This window comes from Musca autumnalis, unplaced genomic scaffold (assembly GCF_047663935.1).
Source record: "Musca autumnalis isolate F117 unplaced genomic scaffold, ASM4766393v1 scaffold_1, whole genome shotgun sequence".
NCBI lineage: Eukaryota > Metazoa > Arthropoda > Insecta > Diptera > Muscidae > Musca > Musca autumnalis.
This window is the reverse complement of record NW_027411644.1, coordinates 220233515-220258564: the sequence shown is the minus strand read 5'-3', so window position 1 is coordinate 220258564 and position 25050 is coordinate 220233515. Positions and strand designations below refer to the sequence as shown.

Here is a 25050-nt window from a genome sequence, read left to right as displayed (position 1 = left end):
ATACCCGATGGAGTAGACCGATATGGTCCATCATCAAACTTGATCTAAGTTTGGATAAAATATTACGAGGGCAAAATGTTGGTCCGAATCGGTTGAACCGTTCGAGAGTTAGAGTGCGCTTCAGCCAACTAGCAAAAGGACACCAAACTGACTCCGAATTGTCTGAAACGGATTTCGTTCAAACATACTTGGGGTATAAAACCCATCCTTCGATAAGACGCATTTTGGTCGTATGAAGGTAAGGTATAAAAAGGGAGACAAGTTCTCGGTAAAAGATCGAGATCGTTACAATATCCAAACCGATATTTTGCTAGAACGGAATCATTATGGCAGGGCTTTTTCACCGAACTCATCATTACATGCGTCGTTTTCCAATTTGCCTTTAAAATTGCAAAATCCGCGTGAAACAACACAAACCACCTTTCCCAGCTTTTTAAGTCAGATTTAACTTAGTTAAACGGATATACGAACATATGAAATTAGGGTTATGTGGAATCCAAAGGCGTCCTTTGCCGGTTATTTACTTAGGCTGGGAACCGAATGTCAAGTGGAAAAATACTTTCGAAGGTCATGTCTCCTCATGCAAATTATCTACTGATGAAATGAACAGGTCCATGTCCAGTTCTCAGTGCAGTATTTTACCATTTTTTTAGTTTCTTTCACTATATTGCATTTACTGCAAGTCACCGTATGAATTGCTAGTTGTAAGGATATTTTTCTAGCTCATTACTGTAAAAATAATATCTTCCCTTTCATACATCAGTAGAACAAAATCAATTTTTATGAACATAGCGTTCCTTTATTGTCTAGTTTATTTTATTAATTTGGGCTTACATGTCCTATACCTTGACAGGTTAACATTACATGATGTTCATTTATCTTTTCCTCTACAAATCGAGCTCCACACATTTTCTCTGCTACATAAATTGCCGTCTTGGTGTGATTTGTCAATGGAGTTGTTAAGATGCGAGATTGTCCTTTGGCCAAGGCCATGTAAATAATTAATTGATCCTGTACATATTGATCCACACACACTTGTTGTGTTATAAGTTGTGCCAATTCTCGTCCAGCTTTCGAACCCAATTCTTGAGCATCAACTTTTTTCTCACCCAAGGACGAAGAACCAATAACACATCCAGTATTTGTGGTCGCCTTTAAGATAACACCTGAACCATTATCTCGTGCTACATCCTGTGCTTCTTTATATGCCTCCAACTGACAGGGTGGAGCATTTTTGAGAATACTTAATTCCTTTTCAGCAGATGATTTCATACTATCGGCAAGATTAGGTGGTAGGCGGCCAGCAACAAAACACCAACCCACGGTTTCTTGTACATGACCAAACTGGGTGAGGTCTATTGGATTGAGGCTCTTTACTGGTGGCACATACACCTTGCAACGACCACCTCCTCTGGGATAATAACCTCTAGTCATTAGATCAAAATCAAATGACACACCAAACTGTTCTAGATTTGGTCTCAGCACTTCAGTCAAGAAATCAACTTGTGGAGCCATACCGACATTGGTACCACCCACAAGTTCCAGTTCAGAGTTGGCACCAGCAAAAGCCAACACTGGCAGAGCGCTTTGTAAAACCAATGATATACTCGCAGCTGTTTGAGTATTTACAAAATACTTTCCTGGTTTTATTTTACCAGGATTGAATTCGACTTGTGTCGATTTCATTTGATTTCCGTTTACCTGAGCATCTGTAATTTCCACCAAAAGATTTAGTCCAAAGAGATGTTGATTAGAGAGACCGGGATTTGGCCGGTTCGCCCTTATATTAACAATGCGAACAGGTCGCCGTAGTATACAACTAAAGCTAAGGGCATTCCGAAGAATTTGTCCCCCTCCTTCCAGATATTTGCCGTCAATTTCCAAAAAATCTACTGGCATCGTGAAAATCTATTAACTTGCAAGAACGAACTCACACATACATACATACATATATATGTACATACAGACAAAACATCTGATTTGCCGGTATTTTTTAACGATGCTGTAGACTTTGCAATTTTTAGGGCACGCAGGCGATGTTTACTATCTAAAATACTTTAACGCTACTTATGGCATATCTGAAGTGAAGAAAATGACACTGGGAACATTTGTATACATAACTGGGAATATAATTTTCTCATAACACCCATTAAGTTCAATTTGCATACTACGTACCATGGCACAATCACGATATGCCTTGCTACGTACGATACGTAACTCGCACTACCATACGGCACCAGTAATCCATCAAATAAATGTTTTGACAGCTCTTAATCGCTTTTGTTTACATTGGCAAATGCAAGTCGTACTAGTTGGTGGTCTGGAAAAAAGGAACAAGCTCGAATTTAAAGATGGAAAAGTTAAATGCAACCTTAAATGCTGTAAAATCACTGCGTTCCAGTGTACGCCAGTGTTTTGAACAATTGGCCGATGGCACTGCCGCCACTGAACAATCAGAAGATAGCCGAACAAAATTTCTGGTGGAATTTCAAGAGAATTACAGTCATATAAACCAACAGCTGAGGTATGCAATTATCATTAATTTCCATTACATTTTAATTTATAATCTTATATTCATCTTCTTTACAGAGAGGTTGAAACATTAATAAATGGATTGCAACCGCCATTGGGACCCTATTATTTGGGAAATACAACATATTTGGCACAGGAAATCACTCAGGACCGTCAAGCTATGTACTCGCAGCTTGTAAGCAGTTACAAATGGATTGACAAAGTCCATGAACACAGTTTATTGGCTTTTAATAACTTAAATTTAAACAATTTGAGAAGATCCTACACTTATTGCTCACAGAAAAGGGGTAGAGTACAATACACTTCCTGCAACAATCCCGATCCAGAGTAAGTAATAGAACTAGAAATAAGCACTTATGTCAGTATGTAGCAAGTGTATATGTCGGATGATTGGTCGGGTTTCTTTCCTGTTTTACGGTGTATATGTTACAAATCTGAAGAGTGGAGTAGATTATTTGGCATAAGTCGAGTTTAGGGCCCGGTCCCGAATATTGATGATACATATAACACAGTTAGGTCCTAAGTACAACGATATAAATTTTATCTGGCACAAGTTCATACTTCCGGAGGTATGTGCCTTTAAAGTAAGGTATCATTGTAAAGCTTAGGAGATTTTTATTGCAACTAGCGGTTGTTGGAACAACTTTCCATTTTTAAAGAGAACATTTTCCTGAGTAGCCGGTGTTGCCCATAGGTGAAAGTCTTAAATTGCCGGCCGAATGTCGGCCACGCACTTAAAATTCTAAAGGAAATTTAACTGCGGGCTTTACATGGGTATAAGAAATGTCTTTGGTGATTGTGAAACTTTGAGGGCCATATCTCGGGAAGTATGGACTTGTCCAAGACGAAATTTAAATCGTTATACTCAGGAATCCAAGGGCTATCTGTGGTATAAATATCATCAAGATCCGGGACCGGGCCCTTAACCCGACTTGTTCTGATTATTTTAACCCACAATTTGTAGAGCACTCTGATAGTTGTTAGAGCGGGGAGAAGAGTTTTACTTCGTTTACGATTTCTTCCAACACAGATTCTGAAAAGTAATTAGAGTAATTTTGAAACACGAATTATAATGAGCAGGTTAAGTCTATCCTTCTTCAACTTGTGGTTACGAACCCTAACGAAGTGTCACATAACAGTGTAAACCATGTTGACCTATTACATCGCGATAAGAGGAGGACTTCCATTGCCCCTTTAATAAAAGAAATTCCGAAGACACAATGATGACAACAAGTCTTTTGATTTTCTTCTTCATAGCCTGTTACTAAAACATTTGCAATAATTGCATTTCCTAAAATACATTAACATATTTGTTGTTATCTTCTTTGTCACGTTTGCTCTTGAGGCATTGGATCGTAACGTATGCGGATCTTGGCGTCGGGTACCTTCCTGACCTTGATATATTTTTCCACCGGAATAATAAGGAGATAGCCGCCACTAAAATCACGACCAATGTGTTTACCACATGGACTGAGTGGAATGTCAAGGTCTATGGTAGTAGAATTTCGACCACTAACTACTCCAAGATTCTAGGGGTCACACTCGACAACATGATCACGCCGTCCGCGCATTACACAGATATCTGCGACAAGCTATGATGTAGGAAGAAGGTCGTCAAGTCCCTAGCCGGCAGCACATGGGGTGCAGATACAGAAACCTTATTGACCACATATAACGCGATAGATCGGTCTGTACTAAGCTATGTCAGAATGCCGCACTGAGAATAACTGGGTCCCTACTTATGTCTGCATTGGACCATCTGCATGAGAAGACTAACATTCTTCGAGTAGAGCAACATACTGGCATACATTCGTTGCAGTACTTGCTCGGATCCTATTCTGATAACTATATGGTGAAAACCACCCACCGGGATCTTCATGATCTAGAAAGATAGGTCCAAGGGTACAAGAGAAAACACCCTAGATCAACATGTCTATCAGGCATCATGTTTGAATAGCATTCGCACAGATGCAGTCGCAGATGTCGTAAAAAACTATCGTGTGTATGCGGTCCTCAGAGAATGTACCGTTATTCAAGCACCCTTGTATCACTTCGTGTGGCTGATAGAACAAAAATATCGGTATAAGACCAACCAGTTTGGAAACATTGAACCTAGCTGTAAGATGTCTAAAGCAATCTGGCCAATCCTCTCCAAGCGGAGAACCACATGTCTTCTTTCCATGAAGAAATCCGATCTGAAACTAACGATAGGAATAATTACTGGTGACTGCAGAATAAGATCAATGTCTTGCAAATGGGAATGAGATGAAACTACACACCAATGCAGGTTATTCGAAACTGAAGAAGAAACCAACCTAGGTTAAATATCTTCGGCATTCGTTTTGCTAAAGGTTGCTAACAGTTACTAACAGATTTCCATTGATTAAACGATGCCCAAGGCTCAATTCCATATTTATAGTTAATAAAAAACTCGAATTTCAATTATTTCCTTCTCTTTTACAGATTCATTGACAATCTATTTTACAATGATATCTCACATACCAATACAATCTATAAAGTTTGTCGTCCATTTAGTTCCAATGCTGTGGTGATTGTAAGTCATCCAGTGTTATCAAAGTGTTTTTAATAACGATGCAAAATTACTCTTATAGGCAACCATAAGTCACGTTTTGAAGGCCGCAATAATTTGCAAAGGTGTTCTCATTGAATGGGTAACCGTGAAGGGATACGACGAACCCATGGAAATCGACGATCTATGGACCGAATCTCGTTATGAAGTCTTTCGTAAAGTTCAAGAGCATACACATTCGGCCATGTTGCATTTCTTTTCGCCCACCCAACCGGAATTAGCTGTCAAAAGTTATATGGTAAGCTGTGGGATAAATGAAGTATGCGAGCACACTTTATATAAATAATTCTTTTCCTGCTTTTGCTCTTTTCAGACATGGTTGAATAGTTACAGTAAATTGTTTTTGGAACCATGTAAAAGGTGTGCCAAATATGTTTCAAATGGCTTGCCACCCACATGGCGCGATTTAAGAACTTTGGAGCCGTTCCATGAGGAGTGTAAAAATTGCTAAAAACTCTGAACATCAAATTTAGTTATAGTCCCAATTCCATATATGTAAAAAAATAAAAAACCAAGTATTTTTTAAATAATATTTCTTCTTTTTTAGATATATTTTTTTAAAACAAAAAAAGAAAACAATTCATAATGTCTATGATTTCTTTTTGCAAACAAACAAAAGAATATTTCTGCATCATACTTTTTGCTTTCTATTTAACACTTCACTCATCAAAACATGTAATGCGCTTTGTGATTTTTTTCGGCACAAACTGTAGGATCTTTTGTTTGCAGTAACAGAGATGATGGATGCGATGATGACAATGATCATCGCATGATGTTGCGGTTAAATATATGTATGTATGTTGTATATTGTTGATAGGTTTTGGGGGGGTTGGAAAGGCCAAGGAAAATACAATTGTTTTGCATAATATTATAATCTGGATACTTTCATCGATGTATGGTTGGTTTATGTATAATTTCAAAAATTAACTGATTCTGGATAAAACGACTGCTGAGCTCTTCTAGGGGGTGGTGGTCATCAAGATTAATGGGAATGAGCCGCCCACCAGTCAGCCGCAGCAACAGCATACTGTGTTTTATCAAGAATCCACAATGATGTGTCAACATTATTTTGTTTGTTTTACAACTTATTATTAGTCACAGTAAAGGGTGAGGCGTTCAGCGAACGTCCCTGTTGCATACACAAACGCGCAAAATTTTCACGCAATGTTTCGCGTAATTGCAAACGTTGTTGTTGAACCTTTTCACGTTGGCACTGATACTCTAAGACCACTTCTGGGGGAATGTAACAGTTCTCTTCAGCTTCATCGTCGCCATCGAAATCGTCCTAAAAAAAACATGGGTAAATTGGAAAGAGAAAACGATTGAGAGATGAGAAATTTGTTTGAATTAAGAAATTGTTAAAATGAGGACCAGGTCACCCAGAATGTGAGGGACTATTGATTTGAAGTTATGTACCCACTATTGTGGGCCCCATTGATCTGTTCTGACGCTTTAATTTTATTATGTTCGTCAATAAAGTCTCCCATGTATTCGTCTTTAAATATCGTCCATAAGGACTCTTCACCTCGTCTTTAACGAATCCTTACAGCCCTCTCTAGAGACTCCCTCAAGCTCGTCTGAAAAGACGCCAACCAACTTGTCTATAAAAACTCCCTCCAGCCCGACCTGTCCTCTATAAAAACTTCCTCCAACCCGTCCTGTCCCCTATAAAAACTTCCTCCATCCCGTCCTGTCCTCTATAAGGACTCCCACCAGCTCGCCTAAAAGACTCTCACTAACTTCGCCTAAAATATTCCCTCCAGCTCGTCTATAAAGATTTCATCAAAGATCGTCTACAAAGTCTCACTACAACTCGTCTTTATATACTCCATCCAGCTCTATAAAGGCGCCCTCCAATTATCTATAAAGACTCCCTCAAGCTGGTCTATAAAACTGACGTCCAGTTGTCTATAAAAATTCCTTCATGCTCGTCTATAAAAACTCTCCAGCTCGTCCTGTCCTCTATAAAGAATCCCACCAGCACGTCTATAAACAATCCCTCAAGCTCGGCTATATAAACGCCTTTCAGCTTGTCTATAGACTCGCTCCATGTCGTCTATAAAGACTCCCTCAAGCTCGTCTATAAAAACTCCCTTTGGCTTGTTTATAAAGACTGGAGGGCGTCGTCTATAAAAACTCCCTCAAGCTCGTCTCACTCCAGCCTGTCATGTCCTTTATAAAGACTTCCTTCAGCTCGTCCTGTCCTCTATAAAATATCCCTCCAGCACGTCTGTAAACACTCTCTCCAACTCGTCTATTAATACTACTGCCTCTGCTCGTCTCCCTACCACACTTCTAGCTCCACTCTTTACCAACTGCTTCTAGTATGTACTTAATCATTTCTCCCAGTGCTTAATATACAAACACATAATAATTTCGAACATATAAACTCATTATAAAGCTTACCAACATTTGTTGCAGACTCAACGTATTGAAATGATCCTCTGGAAAGAATTTACACGAATCCGAACCAAAGCTATAATCAAACGATTTATGATGATGATGATTATCATCATCGTGATAATGATCACGATTGTATTGATGATCATCATGGTGGTGATGATGATGGATGTGATGGTCATCAACCGACGATGTCGACAACGACGACAAATGACATTTATGTGGGTGGTGGTTATTATCCACATTTTTCTGCTTGCCAATGTTGCTGGCACGTTCATGATTGCAAAAACCGTCCGAACATGATACTTCCGAACCCTCAGATGTATCTTCGGGTGATGAAACAACACTTGAGGTACGTGAATTGCCATGAGACAAGGGTTCACTGCCATATCCAGAATCTTTGATATCACTTTCACAAGGACACTCGGATGTTGACGAATGACAACAATCGTTGCATTTACTTATTGTGGCATTAGCCGTTGTGGTGGTGGTAATTCGATCAGAGGTGTTGTTGTTTTTAACACCAAACACCTGCTGTTGTTGATTGCCATTGGAGGAGACGCTCATCAATTCTGATTTTTGAGATTTCTCCTTCTTCTTGTTGCTGCTCTGAGTGCCGTTACTATTATTGTTGCTGGTGGGGGAATTTTTCTTTTGGGTTGTTTTTAGTTTTTGTTTTTGCTTTTGTTTCTTCTTCTTTTGCTGCTGCTGCTGAGTATTTGGCTGAGCTGAGTTTTGTATAGTTGCTGAATGCGGTTTATGATGTTCACTAACATCATCCGCATCGTCGTCTTCGTGATTCTCTTCAAGATGATCACATTCCACACCTGCGTCTTCTTCCACAAACTCTTTCGATTTCTGACCAGCAGCTGACACATTCTTTCGATTCTTCCCCACTGTCTCTTCATCTACGTCATCTTCCTCCTCGTCGTCTTCATCGATGCCCAAGGCTTCATCTCCATCATCATTAGTCGATGTTGTTAAACTGCCCGTTGAAATCTTCTTTGCGCCACGATGTTCATGATGTAAGTCTTCATCTTCGCTACCATGTTGATCCTCATCCTCTTCCTGCTCCCCAACATTAACATCTTTGCGTTCACATACACGAGAATTTTTCTTCTCATTCTTCTTCTTCTTCTTTTTTAATTTCTTCTGCTCACGCTTATGCTCCTTGGCTTTTTCGGCGCGGCTTATCTCCTGGTAGAGCAATTCTAAATTGCTAATACCTTGTTTCTTCTCCACGGACATGTCAAAACTTTGACAAAGCGCGTGAACACCAACAGCAGCTAAGACTTGACAGGCACGTTCCTCCTCACGCAAACTAACGTAGACACGACGTAAACGTTCATACATAATCATACCGACACAGGTGAGAACTTCCTCCTGGGCAATTTCTAATGTTTTCGCATGACGTTCTCTAAGTTTAGAGTAGCTGAAAAAATGAGGATAAGAAAGAGACAAACAACAACGAATTAGTCAAGTATGAAACAAGTGTTGATTATATTATTTATGTAAGGGTGGGGACAATTATTTACAACATAATTCGTAGGTTGTGAATATTACGCTATGACAGGGCAGGCTTCATTGACGACCAAAACCTGAGTCATTATAGATGAGCAAAGCGGAAATATGCGTTTTTGTAGGCGAGCTGAAGAGAGTCTTTATAGACGAATTGAAGGCAATCTTTACAAACGAATTGAAAGCGTTCTTTATAGACAAATTGAAGGAAGTTTTTATGGACGAATTGAAGGGAGTCTTTATAGACGATTGGAAGGGAGCCTTTATAGACAAGCTGATGGGAGTCTTTATAGAGCAGCTGAAGGGATAAACGAATTGAAGGCAGTCTTTATAGACGAGTTGTAGCGAATCTATATAGACAAGCTGAAGGGAGTCTTCTATACGTCTTTATATACGAACTAAAGAGAGTCTTTATAGACGAGTAAATGGAGTCTTAATAGACAAATTAAAGGGAGTCTTTATAGATCAGCTGAAAGGAGTCTTTATTGGCGAGCTGAAGGGAATATTTATAGATGAATTGAAGGGAGTCTTTATAGACGAGTTGAAGTGAGTCTTTATAGGCAAGCTGAAGGGAGCCTTGGTATACGAGTTGAAGCGAGTCTTTTTAGGCGAGCTGAAGATAATCTTTATAGACCAGCTGAAGGGAGTCTTTATAGACTGTAGGCTGTAGGGAGTGTTTACAGAAGAGCTAGAGGGAGTCTTTATAAACAATATAAAGGGAGTATTAAGGCACGAGGTGAAGAGATTCTTTATAGATGAATTAAAGGGAATATTCAAAGAAGAATTGAATGCAGTATTTATAGACGAGTTGAAGGGAGTCTTTATAGACGATCTGAAGGGTATCTTCATAGAGGAGCTGCAGGGAGTATTTATAGACAATATCAAAAGGGGATATAGGGGGAGCAGAATTTTAAAATGAACAGAATAAGATTTTTTACAGAAAAACTGAGTGAAGTCTATGAACGAGTTGAAGATAGTTGTTATATAAAGTCTTTACAATCTATCTAATATAAATAAACTAAGATGGTACTTATATAGAAAACACTGGGATCATTTATAGGCAAGCTAAAAAGTATTGACGACGAGTCAGATTCCTTATAGACCATAGGACCATATAAACGGGAAGAGAGTAGCGTCAATGTTGTAAAATTTATTTCAAATATAATATTGAACTCACCTTCCGTTGACTTCAGGTTCGGCGCGCCTTATAAGAGCGTCGAGAAAGTCGATTTTATTTGTGAAAACATGTATATGCTTGTCGGGATGACACTTTTTGATATTAGCATAAAGTGCGGCGACATAGCCTTTCTCTTTTGTTGTCGTCTCACCCACTAAGATTTTATAAGCCTTTTCGATCTGAAAGAAAGAGAGAAAAAACAACCAATTATAAGTTGAATATTGAAATTGAAGTTCCACAAACTTACCTTCGTACGACAGCCATTGCAGAATTTATGCTTCTTCAAATAATTCTCCAACACTTCGTGCAGTTCTTTTGTTTCGATCACGGCCAATTCATCACGACAATTATGTTTCATTGAAGACCACACCTCACGCCATGTCTCTGAAAATGGTTTCGAACGGAATGCATCCAGCGAGTGCAGCACACATCTGGTCTTATTCCGTAATTTACTCTCGAGCAGGTTATTCAGAATTTCATGATGACGATAGAGAAGTGTACCCAGTGCTTGTGGTGTTTTCATTTTCTCTTCGGCTATACTTAGGACACAGGAATTCTTCAATACCAAAGGATCCAATGTTGGATGGCCGGACATTGAAAGCTGATAGAACAGACGTTCGACAAGTCGTCGACAGCCAACACATTGAACGCACTGATTTAGAACGGATACAAATGTTTTGCTACTAATTTCTAATGATGTTTGTAATTCTTCCGTTGTTAGTAGATTGAATTTTCGTGTAAACTCTTCGAGTTCTTTGCCACGTATGTGAGGACTATCAATGCACAAGCCTTTACTATTTAAATCCATTAACATCTGGAAAAGGGGAAATAATATTTTTGATGATAAAACAAAAACAAAACAATGATTATATGTTCTGTCATTAGAGACGATTTGAAGAGTATCTTTACAAAGAAGGACGGCCGAAGGGGAGTTATTTTATATTTCACCAAGCAACATTTTCTAGACGACCAAAAATGAGGTTTAATAAAAGATCAATAGGATATTAATTTTAGACAATCTTAAGGGCTCCCTAAAAGGCAACCGAAGGTACTTTTTATAAAGAACCAAATGTGATTGTTTACAGATGATCAGATTAGCGTATTTATAGACCGCAAAATGGAGGGATTTTAGACGTGCTCATAGGATTCTTTGAATCTGTCGCTAAGTGAGTCTTCATATAAATAACCAAATTAAAATTGACAAACCATTTCAAAGCAACAAAAATGAATTTTTTCGATGGCGAAGTCGCTTAACTTCTACAGTTATCTACAGAAAAGTACACTGTCACTGTCAAAGTAACTTCAACAACATAGAATAAGATACACTTGAATTTGGCAATCATTATCCACTAGAACTAGAAGCTTTTACTCAGTGAATAAGGAGCCTTTTTTATCACTTGTTTTCATTGGTTCGTCCTAAAGTAAGCTATGTTGAGACTTTAACTTGTACCAAAGCAGCTCTTCGAATAAAATGGACATTGCAGAAATATTTTATTTTCATATATTGACACTGGGGAGTTTCCACAGTTCCAATTGAAGCTAATACAAACCTTTTTATCCGCAGCCGCATTAGCTTAATTGTACAGTCACTATAATGGCTATAAGCCGAAGCTTTCTTCAAGACAAACAAATATATAACAACGTGTCAGTGACAGATCCGAAGATGTATTACCCGTTTTTCATAAATCAGTTTGAGAGTACCAGGACGAAGGGAGCGGTGGAGTATTAGAGGCCTAATAAGCATGAAGAGTTTAGTTTCCAACATATGTCCTCAATATGTGCTTTGTCAAACATATTATATCGGAACCATGAAAAAAACTTTTCCCGCTACTGAAACTAGGAAAGGATGTCCGTATTCAAATCGTACAGGACCATATTTTACCACTAGGGAAAATTCTTGAGGCAATTATCATCATAATGAGAAGAAGTTTACCAGTTGCCCAGTGACTGAAGATTCTTGGCCTATTGAAGACCTCGGGTGTAGTCAACCATCCCAATCAGTTCTAGGACAAAGGGAAGACTAAACTCACGCCGTTCCGGGTTATACTAATATAATGGGAAACGAATGGACAGATGAACTAGCCTGGGAGTGCCTCTAAGTCAGTCGATTTACCTATTGATAAATCTGTTAGGCTACCAATATGCTACTATATTTCAAATTTTGTGTAATCTACTTTGAGAAGGCAAACCGCAGATAGCTCATGGAACCTGGAGGGACATCCAAAGCAATCTTACCTGTAATCTCTCATAGTAGAATTACCTCCCTTCTCTCACTCGATAAGTTATGGATGATAATCACTGTGGGACTTATTAACGGGCCACTGCAGATTTAGATCTCTATCGTCAAGAGGACCGTGGTGTCGAGAGAGACAGCCCAACTTCTACTTTAAAGTCGACCCTTGTTGCACAAACCAACCAATGAGAAGCAGTTTCCCATTTGCCCAACATCAGTATGAATTCAGGAAAATGCACAGCACCACAATAGCGTTACACAACATATCCACACATATCAGTGGAGAACTGAACCCGAACAGGTTGTGCCAAGCTGTTCGAGGGGGCATAGAGAAAACTTCCCTCCAGCAGTGTTTGAAACTACACAATATTCAAATATATGTGTGGACGCCAATCGTTTGTAGAATTCAAAAATAAGAAGCCCCTGGCCTGTAGAGTGGAATAGGGAGTTCCCCAAGGAGGAAATGTATGACCTGAAGCTTTATGAAATTTCACATCCTCCAGACATCGTAGAGATCGTAATGCATGCGGATGATTGTACGGGCTTGGCGTCGGGTACCATCGTCGATGTGATATATTAAATGTCTTTAATGACTTGGAGCATTTTTCTGTCTAAGGAATATGAAAATATGCGCCGCTAAATACACTGCCACACTGTTCATCATCTGGACGACTGAATAGAAGATTTCTCTGGACATACTGGCCGATGGTTTCCTGATTCAGACACAAACTACCCCAATATTAATATAATTGTTCCACAAACATCCCAGATGGGACAAGGGAGACTTCTCTCATATCAATGAGTGCACCCCGATTCATATTAGCTCAATGATATGGGACCTACTGCTTATTGCCGAGTCCGAACGGCGTGTCCTAAGACACCACTTGTAGAGAAGTTTTACATGGCTGAAATACTCAGGAATTGTCGCCAACATCACTGAGGGGTATTTTGCCACCATTGAAAATTTGATGTTGCCTGGCCTGGGAATCGAACCCACGACCTTTAGCGTGCAAGGCGGGTGTGGATACCATTACACCACGGTGGCACCCAACTACCAAACTACCCCAATACATTAGTTAACTTTAAGTCGTCCGCGCAAGCCACAGCTGTTTGCGACGAAGTAGGAACAAGTCGCTGGCCGGCAGTACTTGGGGCGCTGACAAACTTACCAACAAATTTCGTTAATTACTGAAATTTTATATTTTTTAATTTTACCATTTTTTGTCGGTAACTCGAAAAATGAGTTACAAAATTCCACTACTGCCTCCGAATGGAAACAAAGCCCATTGACTTGGGAGGCCGATCCTGTAGAATTTGCTAAATTCCTCCAACGTACTTCGTTGCATATACTGTACATCATACTGTATATCATATACTGTCAATATACCGACCGACCCACAAACAGCCACAATCACACTACTAAAAACTTTCAGTTAAACAATAATTTTCTTTTAATTTCTTTGCATTCTTCTTGTGATCAATCAAAACAAAACTTTAAGAATAAAAACAAAACCCAAACCACTATTAAATGAACGTTACCTTCAAGATAAGATATTACCTTAATAAACCACATACTAAGATATTTTTCCAATTTTTATTACATTGGCCAAACACGTGTGTATATGTAATCATTGCAATCACATACATATATACAAACAGATATACATACATACATATGTATGTATGTTCATGGCTTTAAAGTCGCAAAATTAACATTTTTTATTATTAAAATGCAATTTAATAAAAAAGTGGAGACAAGTTATGAACTTTAATCCCCCTGAGATAGGTATATTGAGCAAAGAAAAAACGAACAATATTGAGACTCTAAAACAAAGCCTGGATCATATATTTGTAGTATCTCTTATAGTATTTTTGGAAGATATAATTAAAAATCATATCGAGAAGGAGCAAAAGAGGGCAAGACATTTTTGGTTAATAAAACGCTTGTTGTTTAACTGTAAGTGGCGATGACACACATTGCATGGGTAAGGGGGTAGGGTGCGGTTCTAATATCATTTTTGTATTTTACAGACTGAACTCGAAAAACTTCATTAAGCACAAAAGCGCTTAAGCAGAAAAACAAAAAACCGACACCAAAGCAAGTTAAATAAAACAATGTAAAAAAATATTTAGAACACAGGTGGCCCATATTTTGAATCGTTTCAGTAGTGGTGGATTTTTCTTTGTCAGTCCATTGAAATCTAAAATAATCCTTGTTATTTGTTTAAATATTCTACATATATAATATAGTAACCCCTGACTGCCGTACTTTTCTGAAGCATGGAAAAGCTGTTTGGCAAGGGTTCAGAGAATTTAACAATCATCGCTCAGAGAGCCGCCTATTCACTCAGATCCTTGGGTAGCTGCACAGCTGCAACCATATTTTTCATCAGAGATAACGGGACTAGCAAATGAGCGTGATGAATTAGGGAACTTACTTTTGAAGTGAACAGACTTGTAGGCGAGAATAAGCGGAAAAAGTGGCTAGAGCACCTGAAGGACTGCAATTTATAGAACACCCCGAGAGTGATAAGGCAAAGAGGAGTGTGCTACGCAGTATAAGAGCCCTCACAACACACCCCACACCTTATGATGAGTGATGTTGCAGATGTCATCCGAATCGCAAAATCATCCAAAGCGTTTGATCCACAGGGAATCTCAATGGTAAAGCTTAAGCAACTGGATCAACATGAATATATCAATACCTGGACAGCTGAAATGAGGCTCCCCCTGGACATATTGGTCGATGATGGAATATTGGGTGTAACGTTCGATAGCATGTTTAAGTCGCCATAGGTATTTGCGACAATATCAGAGGTAGGAAATAGGTTCTCATGTAACCCTTGAAACCTTGTTGACTTCTTATAAGTAATAGGCCGGCCGTTCTGTATTAAGCTATGCGGCACCAGTGTAGTATGCAAATGTTAGCGCTAGACAGTGGAAAAGTGGACCAGATTATGTGGATACAAACATTTTTCCGCTGCATTGGCACAAGATGTTTTCGATGAAGTACTTGCTTAAACTGATAGGGATGACGCTCATGTCCAAGGTTGCAGAATTTTTGAAAATATATATAAACGAACATACATTTGGGCTAAAAACTCTTGGGTTGGACTTCCCTATCTCTAGGTCATGATGATCTTTCCAAAGCGTGAGTTGAGAATCTCGATGCGAGAATCCACTTAAAACCCCAATAAATGTGCAGCACAACTTTAGAGCAATTCATACCAACAACTTGTTTAAGACTTTAGGATCATGGTCAGCAAGTTCTCAGCCCACAGCGCTGGGCGACATAAAAATAATCTTATTGGCCGCTTATATTGGACATATAAATGTCAGGCAATTGAAAAGTATTCAGGTCTGGGCCGCCTGGCTACGTCTGTGATCAAGTTATCATGTTAACCAAAGGTAGCCGCATAGGTCGATAGGTTCCGATCCCTTGACTATGGCTCATTTGTTTTGAACGATCAAATGCAATATGGATATCACTCTAAAGCGATCCAATATGGTTATATCTGTCAACCTCTCAGTTCCTTTCATGCTAAAAAAAATAAATAAAATTTTATGATTTTTAAAGACAGAGCTTAAAACATTATTTAAAATCACGGGTAATTAGGGAATTTTGAAGACGAATATGTCGCAAGAAAAAATCCTTAGGCATACCTGTGGTAAGATTTACAACTTGATCTGCGACAGATTTCACCTGATTCCTTATAGTCCAACCGTAATAATATACATTTGAAACCGCAGGAAACAATGCACAGTGGTCCCACTTGTAAGGGAAGGTGCGACAAAAATATTTCTAATCGTCGGAACGATTTGATTTTTTTCAGTAAATGCTTAAAATTAGTAAAAAAAACGAAACAAATTGATTATACGAACACTAGGCAGGATAATCTGAAATTTTTACCACAGGTAGATCTTTTCGTCTTAATTACAAAAATTTAAAGTTGTTCGGGGGGGAGTCCATACTTACCGAGATATGGGCCTTTGAAGTTCCGGAAATTCCCTTGTTTATAACTTCGTCATTTTTGAACGGATAATGACAATATGGGTATCAATGCTTGCGGAATACACTATCATATGCAATACAATGTATATCAAAATAGCCGGCCTTTGGCCGGGGATTTAAGGCTTTCTCCTATGGACAGGAGCAAATCTTGGGCACGGGAACAAAATCTACTTTTAATTTGTATTTTTTTTCCAAGAAAACTAGGGAATTTTCGGAACTTCAGAGGCCCATATCTTGGGAAGTATGGACTCCCCCGAAAAGCTTTATATTTTTGTAATCAGGACGAGAAGTTCTACCCATGGTAAAAATTTCAGATTTTTCTGCCAATTTTTTTTTTTTCAATTTATGCCAAAAATACTTTGGCCAAAAAATCATGTTTAGAGATACTTTACATGTACATAACGATGGAATATACTACGGTAGCGATTTCACCTGTTTCCTTATAATCCAAGCATAATAATAAACATTTGAAAACCCAGGAAAAATGCACAGTGGACCCACTTGTATGGGAAGGCGCTACAAAAATATTGGTAATCGTCGGATCGATCCGATTTTTTCAGTAAATGCTTGAAATAAATAAAAAAATACTTTAGCCAAAAAAACATGTTTAGATACTTTGCTAAATTGTCATTGAAATTTGTTGATATTGATTTTTCGATTTTTGTCGCAGCTTGAGACCACAAACAGTTCTCAGTTTTGAATCTAAATCCTACTTTAATGAATATAAATCAAATGATGGATTAAAAACGAGTTTTCAGCTGTCACCTCGTCTTGTACATGAAACAATGTAAACGTCTCGAATACCAATTTCCAAACTTCCCATATCTCTATGTATAAAGTTTTATACAAATGAATGACCGTCAATTTTGGAAAAGAATTGAATATCCCATCTCTGATTTGTATGCGTTTTTCTATACAATAGCTAGCTGTAGTACGTACGACTACTGCTACAATGCTAACAAACTAAATTATATGTTGAACCTGTTTTATGCAGCCTCTTCTCAGATGTGAGATGGTGGTCACAAAGAAAATCCAATAACACAACAACATCAATAATTTGCTGAGCTGAAGAAAACAACAATGGAAAGAGATTAAAACAAAATATAAAGGCTATCAAAGAAAGTATTTTTAAACATTTTTTTACGAAGCTAATCAATATTCAGTTGCATAAAAACATAACTTATGAAGGTGTTTCTATAAGTGATTTTTATTTATGAAGGAAGTGGGGGTTATTATTGTGGGCGTAGTACATACAATAATAATGTTATACAGTTTGCACTGATCAAGAAAGTAAGGAATTGGTTTATATGATCCAATGGGTTTTTCAATATTAACTAATACCAATAAATTGATTTCAAAGTCTTGCTTTGTTCACAAAAATAGTGCGTATAGCTCGACGACGTCACACAAAATACCAGACGACAAACTCTCATGACAAGTGATAAACAATTTAAAATTCAAGGTTTTTTTGTTCCAAAACAAACAAATTTAAAGAAGATATCGTTCATTGTCGTCGTATTCGATCGAAGTAAACGGCATCACTTAATATTGTTGTACTATATACGACGACTACGAGACTTTACGAGAAGATACAAAACAGCACCAAATAATACCTCTCTAACAACAAGTTTAATCAGAGTCAGCTGCACCTTAAAATGGGAGGAGGGTGGTGGTGTGGTGGTGCGGCGGATGCAAATGGAATGGTTATGATTGTTATAATGGTGGTGGTAACAATGAAAGACGGCAACTCACATCACACCAAAGAAAATACAACAACAATAATAAATAATTTCCCCAAAAACGTTGTTACATTTCTTCACGAAACACTACTACGATGATTACGACGAATATTGCTGATGATGAAAAACTCGCCTTGCCTTGCCATTAAAAATTGTCTACTAGTTTCATCACTTCACTTTGGCAACGGCAACTGGAAAAACACCGTGTTAATCATCATCATAGAAGTGCCCTTACCATTAGATTATCATCACCAGCACTGACGGGCAATTGCCTCCGGCCGACGTTCACATAACTCATGTCCTCCATTCTATAGACGTAGGTTAGACGCGCCATGTTTTATTAATAAAAAAAAACAGAATTCACTCGCTTATCGTTTTCTTTTTCTCGTTTTCTTCTTCTTCAACCACGTATGCCTCGTATTTCTGGTTATTGTATCAATAAACCTTTTATATCCAAGAACAATATTAAAATAATATTTACAAATTACTCCTTAAAGGGGTTTTATGCAAAAAAGAAAATCTGTTTCTATCGCGCAGAGTTTTCCCGATTTTTTTCTCACTTCACCAAATAAAGAAAAAACCGATGTGAAATTTGACAAACTTGACTCGTCGTCTCGTTCAGCAATTTTTTCTCCTTTGATCGAAAGAAAAATGATGTTGCCACACTATTTAGTTGATTGTGCAACTCTGTTGGTTTCTTCATTAACACACGAGAATCATCGACTATAAACAATGCAATTAATTATCTAGCTTCACAATTTAACCCAATAATGATTAATTAAAATTTAATGTTAATGTTTTTAATGATAATCAATATCAAAACAAAAAACATATGAGCAATTTTGTCATATAATTACGTGGCATCACCACACATCAATGTTCCGTGTTGCATATTAAAGTAGTGATACCACATTTGGGAAGGAAATAATCAACCCTTTTCACATACACAGTGTTGTGTTTTGGTCTCACCCAATTAGGGAGTTCACATTTTACAATTTGTTTACAGTAAATTGGAAAATCGATCGTTTCATCCGGGGCACATTTTTAAAGGTGCATTGGTTCTACTCTATTTTTGCAACTTTTTGAGAAAAATCCAATTTCCGTACTCCAAAAACTTGCACTTCTCTTCAAACAAAAGTGACCTGAATAGCGTTTGTAAAGTTGGGCGTCATTTCTGGTAAAATTATAGCTTTGTTCCTTTACTTTTTTAATGGTAATGCTAAGTTTGTCCCAATTTACATTGGGCGAGTTTACTTGCGGCAATTGTAATTTTGTAGGAGAGAGAGGTGAGGCATATGGTAACCCTTTGCCTCTCAGCACCCTCTCTCACCAACAAACTGACAATTGCCGCAAGTAAACTCGCCTAATGTAAATTGGGACTTTACATTTACGAAATCCACTCGATTTCAACTGTCAATTCCATAGCTCAAACGTCAAATGAAATCTCATCTGGATTTCATTTGACGTTTAACCTATGGATTTGACAGTTGAAATCAAGTGGATTTCGTAAATGTAAACCAAGCATAAGGGTGGTAAAAGAGAAAAGTGTCAAAATTGCTCTCTCATGAACATTTTTACCAGAAAAGTAAAGGAACGGAAAAATGGTAGATCTGGCAGCAATATCAAAAAGAAACATAAAAAAATCAATTTTCGTCTTTTATTTCACAGTTTTTAATTTAGTTTTGTCAGCGTTCGACTTTTTCTTCTGTTTTCGTCCATTTTCATTTTCATAATCGTCAAACAAAAGTCGAAAAATCAGTTCTGTCATTTTTTACGTGCAGAAATTTTGCCGGTAGCCTGTGGTAGAAGAGAAAGCCATTTTCGCACTCTCTCCACTCTCACTCTCTTAAAAATTGCTTCCAGTTTTGCCACTTTTCGGGGTTTAGGAACGCTTTACAAATGGAAAAATTCGTATTTCAAATGGAATAATTCGAATTACAAATGGAATAATTCGAATTACAAAGGGGAATAATTCGAATTGCAAATGGAATAATTCGAATTACAAATGGAATTCTCGAATTACAAATGAAATTTTACGAATTACAAATAGAATTCTCGAGTTAATATTAAAATAATTCGAATTAAATCTGAAAAAGGTTTAGATGAGTAGGTAGGTATCTTTTTTTTGCCTAGAAATTCTCCTTGCACAGAAGATCTCTAAAAAGCCTTCTCGTTCCATGGACGTTCTGTAAAAACTTTACCATAAAGACTTCTTCATATCAAGGACATGTAACCTCATCCAAGTCCGAACGACGTGCCGCACACTAAAACACAACTTACAAAGCGGTACAACATTTAGTCCCAATTTACATTGGGCGAGTTTACTTGCGGCAATTGTCAGTTTGTGGGTGAGAGAGGGTGTTGAGATGCAAAGGGTTACCATATACCTCACCTCTCTTTCCATCAAACTGACAATTGCCGCAAGTAAACTCGCCTAATGTAAATTGGGACTTATTAATATGTGTGGTATTTTGTTAAATTTGAAAAAAAAAATAAAGCCCTAATAAACATGTGCCTTTTGATTTCAGAAAAAAAGACTGAAACAGCGTCTCTTTTTTAATGATTTTTCAGCGATTCCACACATTTTTTAAGAATTATACTTTCTGCGAGAAATTATCCATTTAGTGAAATGATATGGAAACATTCAAATTGAAAATGTAACGAATTTTCATTGATGTTTTTCAAAATATTAAATGAAACGTGTTTACATATACTGGTGACATTAACATTACAAACAAAAACAATTTTCTGTGTGGTTGTTGTTCAGTTGTATTTATTGTAGTATTTACTTTACCTTGTTTGTTTTACTATGTAGAAGACCTAGGTAATGTATTTCTTATTATTTTCTTCTGTAGTGCAATTCTCTAACTCATTTTTTGAGTTACCGACAAAAATCGGTAAAATTAAAACGCAAAATTATAAATGAAAAGTTCAAAAAAAGTTGACAACACTCTTGCTATCGGTAGAACTTTACGACTGCTTTTTATTCGTCGCTAACTTACCGAAAAATGTCGGTAATTACCGAAATAATATGCATTTAAATTTTACCGACAATTGTCGGTAACTCAAAAAATGAGTTAGAGAATCGCCTACTGATCGCTTTCGCTAACACTTGTTGATTAAGGTTATGCAAAATGCAAATGCAACACACAGCCTCCTAAGTGCCGGTCCACACTAGAGTAAATTTCATTAAAAAATTTCAAGAAATTAGGTGTTCTTAGGCCGAATTCCCCATTACAGCAATTTTATGATTTTACTCTACTGTGGAACTCGATCTACACTCATAATTTTATGTTAAAATTTCAGTGAAATTATTCTAGTGTGGCCCGGGACTAACGAATCTATTGTCGTTAAAAAAGGAATAGATAATAGTTGTGTCTTTTTACTTTTTCAGTAATAATTATTCAGTAACTTCTTTTCAGAGAGTAAGAGAGATTTTACTCTTTGATACGAAAATAGAGAAAAAAGTAAAAAGACAGCATTTAGTAAACTTTAGCAAGATAACAGTTGATAACCAAAACAAAAACATTGGCGCCAATGTATGAACGAAAAAATAACTCCAAAGCATTGAAAAAGTTCTTCAATTTTAAGCAAAATAAATAAAAAATAATTAATATATTCATAAAATAATCAATAAATAAACCTGAATCGTAATATTTATAGTATTCTTCCACAAAAATAAGATAAACATTGAGCAGCTGACCATTCGCAGATGATTAAAAAACAGCTGATCGAACTTGCTAAATGTTGCTGGGAAAAATTCTTTCAGCAACTTTTAGCAATTTCTCAGCAAACATCTGTCAAAATTGTTCTCTCACTTCGCTCTCTTTTACTGAACTTTTGTGTAAAAAGACAGCATTTAGTAACATTTCGTAATAATTATTACAAATTATCACGTAAAAAGACACACCTAATAGTACAAAAGATATCGCTTATAGAGCAGCATAATAAATAATAAGAACAACATGAAAGTCATAAAGAAAGAGAAAGCACTATATTAAACTCAATTTAAAAAAAATAGAAAACACAAAAGCTACCATCAGCAAAGAGGAACAACAAATATATTAATAGACCTGTAAAGTAAAAAGTACTTGCAAGTACTTGCGACTACTTCTCGCTTCTCGTCCACTGAACAAATTTGTTATCGAACAGCACTTTGTAAATGTTTGTACAAATTTTTACAATCTTTTGGGTTATCGAATTAGCCTAATGTGTAATTAATTTACCTATTTTCAGAAATAATCGTAGGAAGAGAAATTATCGGCGGTGGATTTTTTATAAAAAAAAATATTGAAAAGACTATGAAACCGGTAAGTATTGAAATTAGTATATTTCATTACAGGTTTTAATCCTTGAAATCATTGCTTTATTTCATTGTATCAAAACTATTTGATTCGATCAGCTGTTCAAGCAACAACAACTGCCCCATTACCGCAACCAATCTGCAGTAACCGCACAACCCTCAACACCATCATTATCAACAAACTTCACTGTTGAGAGTGGCAAAAATTATGGGTTAAACCTCCCGTACACTAGCCGTCAACTCGCTCGTCAGCAAGTAGGAACAAAAACCTTAGTAGTTTGTGATAGTGGCAATAATATGTTGGAGCCTCCTTCCACTAGCCATGGACTTGCTGCTCATCAAGAAGGAGCAGAAACCTTAGCCATTCCACCGCCAGTTTGTGTTATGCTGGAGTTTAATTCCACTACCCATGGACTTGCTGCTCATAAAGAAGGAGCAGAAACCTTAGCCATTCCTCCGGCACTTCGTGGTAGTGAGAATCATATGTTGGAGCTTCCTTCCACTAGCCGTTGACTTGGTGCTAATTTAGGAGCAGAAACCTCAGCCAATCCACCGGCAGTTTGCGATAGTGGCATTATTGTTATGCTGGAGATTCTTTCCACTAGCCGTGAAGGAGCAGAAACCTCAGCAATTCCACCGGCAGTGATTGTGACTTGCTGTTCATGAAGAACGAACAGAAACCTCAGCCATTCCACCGGCAGTTCGTGGTAGTAATAATATTGTTATTTTGGAGATTCCTTCCAATAGACGTGGAAGTTCGTGATAATGACAATCAGCCCATTCATGAAAATTCTTGCGGAATACAACTCTCGCGGAATAAATTTTTCTCGAGAGAACATTCCTCCTATCATGAATAATGTGAGAAAATTAATCATTAAATTTTTTCATACCTTGTGTGCCCTAATTGTTGTGAAAACAAAGAGAAAATGTTAATTGTTTGCATGGTTTAATTGGAAAGGCATGGTAGAACAAATACAAGGTAAAGTTAATACTACAACAAATACAACTCGAACAACAACCACAAAGGAATTTGTTTTTGTTTGTAAACCTTAGTGTCAACGTAAATGTAAACAAAACAAGGAAATGTCTATAAATTACTGGAATTTAAAAAACTAATATTTTTTCACATTTGATTGAATATTTTGGAAAACATGAATGAAAACTCGTTAGATTTTCAATTTGAATGTTTCCATATCATTCCACTAAATGCATAATTTCTCGCAGAAAGTAGAATACTTGCAAAAATGTTTCGGGTCGCTGGTAATTCATTGAAAAAAGAGAAGATGTTTCAATCATTTGCTTTTGAAAACAAAAAAGCACATGTTTATTAGGGCTTTATTCTTTTCAAGTTTAACAAAATACCACACATATTAACAAATATTGTACCGCCTCTATAAGCGATGTTTTAGTGTGCGGCATGTCGTTCGGACCTGGAGGAGGTTACATGTCAATGATATGAAGCCGTCTTTATGGGAAATAGTTTTTTTTTCTGATGAATAAATTTGTTCTTCAAAAATATATATCCCTAATATACATCGAACATAGAAATAAATACATAAAATGTCGAATGGAATTTGACACTAACACTACAACCCAGTTCAGTCAGCTGGGTATTGCTGCTACCTTTTCTTGTTCTACCATGCTGGAAAGGTTAGGTAAAGCTACCTGTCAGTTTAAATTTTTTCTTTCGAGTGTCCCTAAAACTTCAAAACAATATGCACAATCTGTGTGTGTGTGTACTGTTTGAGTAATATGTCAAACAATTTTAAAAACAATCGAATTCAATGATTTTTAAAAAAGTTTTTAGAACATTTGTGTGGAAGAAATTTTTCAGTTTTGCATTGGAATTTATATTTAATGATATCCACTAGCCGATTAGGTGGATAAACCTTGACACTTCTGTCATTTTTTCGCGTTTTTTATAAAATGTGTTGTAAACAAACCAACTTGTTCTTTTTGTGTTTAGTAATTTTGACGTTTTAGGTTTAGAATTTAGGAAAACCCAGGGTTCTATAATTTGTTTTCATCTAGATCTACCTCTTTACTTATACTATGATTGTTTGTGTTTTTAGACAAAATCAAAAAATTTAATCAAATAAATTATACTTTTATACATCAAAGACATTCAGAAGATGTTACTAATTATGAAAAAAATCAGATGTGATTGGAAATTTCTAAGAAGACAGTGAAATTGACTCCATGGTAGAAGAAGAGAGGTAGGCCAAAGCTACCTTTCAAATAAATTTTTTTCTTGCACTGTTCCTAAAATGTCAATGAAGGGTTGATATTTTTCCGTTTGAAATGACGTTAATGTAATTGTCATATTAACGTCATATCAAACCAAACAAATGTTTGAAATTCAATTTTAATAAAAAACGTAAAAATTTGAACATATTTTGTTACATTTCAAATTAAAAAAAAAATGGGACGTTGCGTTTTATGTAAAAAAATAGTTTCTAACCAAAACGGGCATTTTTTTAAAATACCAAGTGACTCTAATATAGAATGTTGAAGTGGTCAGAGGTTTGTGGAGTAGAATTTGGAAA

General features: G+C 36.9%; 3 protein-coding genes across 3 annotated transcripts; 1 reads left to right on the top strand and 2 right to left on the bottom strand.

Annotated features, from left to right (window-relative positions):
* Positions 1-777: 777 nt before the first annotated feature.
* LOC141389148 (RNA 3'-terminal phosphate cyclase-like) lies at positions 778-1899 on the bottom strand. The gene has a single exon (XM_073960215.1). It carries the CDS (start codon positions 1897-1899, stop codon positions 820-822), a length of 1080 nt encoding a protein of 359 aa, XP_073816316.1. The 3' UTR covers positions 778-819.
* A 42-nt stretch (positions 1900-1941) lies between these two features.
* On the top strand, positions 1942-5654 carry MED27 (mediator complex subunit 27). Its single transcript, XM_073960216.1, has 5 exons — positions 1942-2524; positions 2590-2859; positions 4996-5086; positions 5145-5360; positions 5436-5654. The coding sequence occupies exons 1-5, from the start codon at positions 2352-2354 to the stop codon at positions 5571-5573; spliced, it is 888 nt and encodes a 295-aa protein (XP_073816317.1). The 5' UTR covers positions 1942-2351; the 3' UTR covers positions 5574-5654.
* A 63-nt stretch (positions 5655-5717) lies between these two features.
* Positions 5718-19091, bottom strand: LOC141389147 (gametogenetin-binding protein 2-like). Its single transcript, XM_073960214.1, has 5 exons — positions 18437-19091; positions 10465-11031; positions 10218-10396; positions 7529-8954; positions 5718-6407 (listed from the first exon to the last, which is right to left on the bottom strand). The coding sequence occupies exons 1-5, from the start codon at positions 18533-18535 to the stop codon at positions 6201-6203; spliced, it is 2478 nt and encodes an 825-aa protein (XP_073816315.1). The 5' UTR covers positions 18536-19091; the 3' UTR covers positions 5718-6200.
* Between the last annotated feature and the right edge of the window lie 5959 nt (positions 19092-25050).